Genomic DNA, 3,902 nt, shown 5'->3' on the forward strand with positions numbered 1-3,902 from the left:
TCCTATAATTAATGGTTGGAATAAGAAAAACTTAGCGTTTTATATAAATACCAAGTACTGGTTTTCTTTGCTTTGGTTGCACTGCCACTTGCAGTATATGTATTTTGTATACCATACTCTTTGACGAATCGATCTCTCAAATGTTTCCATTTACCTTGACTTGTACCAGGATCTGTACCTATAATACACAGTTTTAATTAAAGCTTATATAATGTACTATAAATATATACATATAAATGTACTTTTAACATTTTACACAATGCAATTTTAATTTTTCTTGGAGCAAAAACTATAGTTACAAGATAACGCAATACAATAATATTAACTTTACCTAAACAAGTATCTACTTGAGCCCATAATAATTTCATGTCAGCTGGGCCTCTTTGTTTGTATGGAAGCTTTGAATTCCATAATGGTTCTCTTATGAAAACCTCTGATATAAGTCTTTCTGTCAAATCACTATCGTTGTGACCTTTGTTCTTAGTGTTATCATTATTCTCTAGTGTTGGTGACGCCGCCATGACTGGCCATGACAGGACTGGACGCCATGGCGCCATCTGCTCCGAGTTTTCACTGAACATTCCTAATTAGGCCAATCGCAACGTCCGTTCGCAACGGACGATAATTGACTAGCAAGGGAAAAACGGCCAAAACGTCGATACGATGTTACAGCCCCCCTTTACGGCGACTGTGTTCGAGCTCCACTGAGTCTGCCCCGTTGGAAAATATTGTTGTTCCTGAAGACTTTTTCGACAAACTCGCGAAGCTAGTGCAAAATGGTAATCGAGTGCACCGCGCGGACACGCGAATCGGCACAATTCCTTCCACGATCGCAATGTTATCCCGCATCCCGCATTTTTACGTTGATCCCCGACTCCCTCCATGAAAATAATTTTCGGAGCGATTTAATCGAGATACTCGTCTCTGCGCGAACAGATATGTTCTAAAAACCGTTTCTCTTGCAGGGTAACGAAAGTTCGCTGCCTATGGAACTCTGTTCAAACTGTAAGTTGTCGGAAATACCTTGGCTTTTACTTGAAGTATTTTGAAGTAACCTGATATATGTTTTCGTCAAACAGTAAACCAAGATAGGCAACTCTACCTTAGAGATATATTGTATATTCCTCAGTGAAATACATTACATATGCATAATTCACGATATTGTTAGAAATTCAAGTATTAACGATTAAAAATTCGGAAATTATATAGCATTGATTTGATATTCCATGATATGTAAGTGTATTTTATTCTTTAGTTGATGTAGACGAAATCAGAAGATTGGGAAAAAGATTTCGGAAGCTCGACTTGGATAATAGCGGGGCTCTTAGCATCGACGAATTTATGTCTCTACCTGAGTTACAACAAAATCCACTGGTACAACGTGTCATCGACATATTTGATGCAGATGGTAATGGAGAAGTAGATTTCAAAGAGTTTATCCATGGGGTGTCTCAGTTCAGCGTTAAGGTAGTCTCCCTTTTTCTGTGTAAATTATTATGTTTTTATACGCAAACAATTGTGCATAATGTTAACTTTCAGGGCGACAAGGAGAGCAAATTGCGATTTGCATTTAGAATTTATGATATGGATAATGACGGTTATATAAGCAACGGAGAGCTTTTCCAAGTGCTAAAAATGATGGTAGGCAATAACTTGAAAGATACACAATTGCAGCAGATTGTTGATAAAACAATACTGTTTGCCGACAAAGATGAGGATGGCAGGATTAGTTTTGAGGAATTTTGTTCTGTAAGTAATACATATCTCTTTTGATGTGTGACGCGCAGCGCATTATATACTTTTTATGATTGTTCCAGGTGGTTGGCAATACAGATATTCATAAGAAAATGGTAGTTGACGTTTAAGTGACCAAAGTTTGTGGAAAAACTCTTAATTTACAAAACGTGGTATGTTGATTGAAATCTATAAATTAATAATCTATTAACAACAGATTTATGGGATAGTTCTATCAGAGATCCGTTTAGAGTGAACTCACACGATTATTGTTCTTAATTAAGCCTTTGATCATTACAAGTCTATCCAAATGGAAAATTTTCATGGTGTGCCAGACTAGTACGGCATGGCACACGAACGTTAGATCAACGTGATACAACCATTTCGATGTCGTTAAAGGTATTATGGGACGAATCAAATTCTCTTGCGCGTTTCATTAAAAATAAGGATCAACAACGCGATCTTAAATATACAACCTTTAACTGGCATCTTAAGTTTAATGCTGCATGGTCGCCAAGATTTTCCTCAAAAATGTGCGATAAAGTTAGTCTTCTCAAGCGCCAGTCGAAAAGAATTTCATAGATGCACTTTGTTCCTTTTTACTAATTCTCGGTGGGAAAGCACGAAAGTAAGATCAAATTTTGCATTGATACGATTACCATGCCATAAAACCTATCGTATTTCCGTCATTGTTCAAAAAGTAATTGTTAATATTATCTTTAATGACGTTTTAATATCGTTAAAGATTTCATTCGGTAGTCTCGGCGAGTCCTTAAGAATATTATACTTTTGGACTAATGTCTTAATATATTAATATTTGAACATATTAATATGTTAATGTTTTAGAAAAGTTATAAACATTATAGATAAGCCAACTCTTAAGGTGTACTATGTTTATAATAAACAATCACGAATTGTGCATTCGGAAGATACAGCGAGGCAGATTTTACTGAGTTATACAGAATATTAATTATTAAGTTACACGAGTTTATTTGGTTAGCCTTTGTGTGTATATAAGACTTGCGTGTACAAGCTGTGTACTGACATTGGATGTATCAGTTTGTAATTTTCGAATGTACGATTTATTTATTTATTTAGATATTTATTACGTCGCGATCAGTCAGAAATATAATTTATCATTACCAGATACATTAAGATATTTATAATACAAATAAGTTTATTTTATCATTGTTAATTGTTTCTATGTATACTTACATGTTACATGGTCTTATCATGTCTAATTAAAGTTTAAAATTGTGAAATATATTAAAATTAATCTACTATAAGTATGTATCATATGTTTCATTTACGATGCCTGTGCAGAGTACGGACATTTCAGTGATCTGCATTTTAGTCACATTTAATCAAATTTATATGCTAATATCACAATAATCTGTATTCTGTTTCTACCTGTGTTATCTACTAAATATTTTTTTTACGTAAAAGATTGATACACTAGCCATTTCCTTTTTTTTGCCCCTTTTTCTATTGTATTGCAGTTTAATCAGTTAAAATTAATGGAAATCGATGTCCATATCGCAGTGTTATTAACGGTGCAGTTTTTTTGCTCATGCGCGGCATTTGAGCGGCAAATCCAGCGGATAAATTATTAAAATAATTATTACATATATTATCACAATCTGTAGTATGCTATATACAATCATATTATTTTAATAACGACAAAATTTCTAAAGATAAAAAAATATTTTTTAAACAAGTCTTTGGAAAATAAACACATTTCATATTAAGTAAATTTTAAGTAAAATATGCTTTGTACTATAAATTTAATTGCACCCAGTCAATAACCTTAAACTAATTGTAATTAAATAATCTTATATCGTAAGATAAAAATAAGTTTTTCAGCATTTATGCCCAACAAATTACTGCACCTGTTTGCATAAATTTACCCAGCAGAGCTAAACAATTGTGCGCTTGCTACGTTAGTTGTGGGAGCTGATAAAAATTTGTTTACCGTTTTCTGCAATTGTTGATATGGGCTTGAAATGCCAGTAAGCGTTTCGGTGAAGTCTAGGCTCTTTTAAAAAAGATTGTAAAGCTTTCTGGTATTTAAATATTTTTCCTTCTGGCTTTATGTCTTTCTTTTCGAAAAGTTTTCTCGTCAACTTTCCATAAGCTCTGTTCTCACGATTCTTTTTTGAGTCTTGAGA

General features: G+C 33.6%; 1 protein-coding gene and 1 long non-coding RNA gene across 4 annotated transcripts; one reads left to right on the forward strand and one right to left on the reverse strand.

Annotated features, from left to right (window-relative positions):
* Positions 1–70: 70 nt before the first annotated feature.
* On the reverse strand, positions 71–532 carry LOC139823727 (uncharacterized). Its single transcript, XR_011734860.1, has 2 exons — positions 332–532; positions 71–178 (listed from the first exon to the last, which is right to left on the reverse strand). It is a non-coding gene; the product is annotated as an uncharacterized lncRNA (long non-coding RNA).
* A 107-nt stretch (positions 533–639) lies between these two features.
* Positions 640–3,020, forward strand: LOC139823726 (calcineurin subunit B type 2). 3 transcript variants are annotated; one of them, XM_071796230.1, is made up of 6 exons: positions 640–779; positions 966–1,005; positions 1,256–1,467; positions 1,540–1,749; positions 1,818–1,907; positions 2,019–3,020. In XM_071796230.1, the coding sequence occupies exons 1-5, from the start codon at positions 777–779 to the stop codon at positions 1,863–1,865; spliced, it is 513 nt and encodes a 170-aa protein (XP_071652331.1). In that variant the 5' UTR covers positions 640–776; the 3' UTR covers positions 1,866–1,907; positions 2,019–3,020. The 3 variants fall into 3 exon arrangements, with proteins under 3 accessions (XP_071652331.1, XP_071652330.1, XP_071652329.1); XM_071796229.1 differs by having other exon boundaries at positions 2,036–3,020; XM_071796228.1 differs by having other exon boundaries at positions 1,818–3,020.
* The last annotated feature ends 882 nt before the right edge of the window (positions 3,021–3,902 follow it).

The sequence above is a fragment of the Temnothorax longispinosus genome, unplaced genomic scaffold (assembly GCF_030848805.1).
Source record: "Temnothorax longispinosus isolate EJ_2023e unplaced genomic scaffold, Tlon_JGU_v1 HiC_scaffold_169, whole genome shotgun sequence".
NCBI lineage: Eukaryota > Metazoa > Arthropoda > Insecta > Hymenoptera > Formicidae > Temnothorax > Temnothorax longispinosus.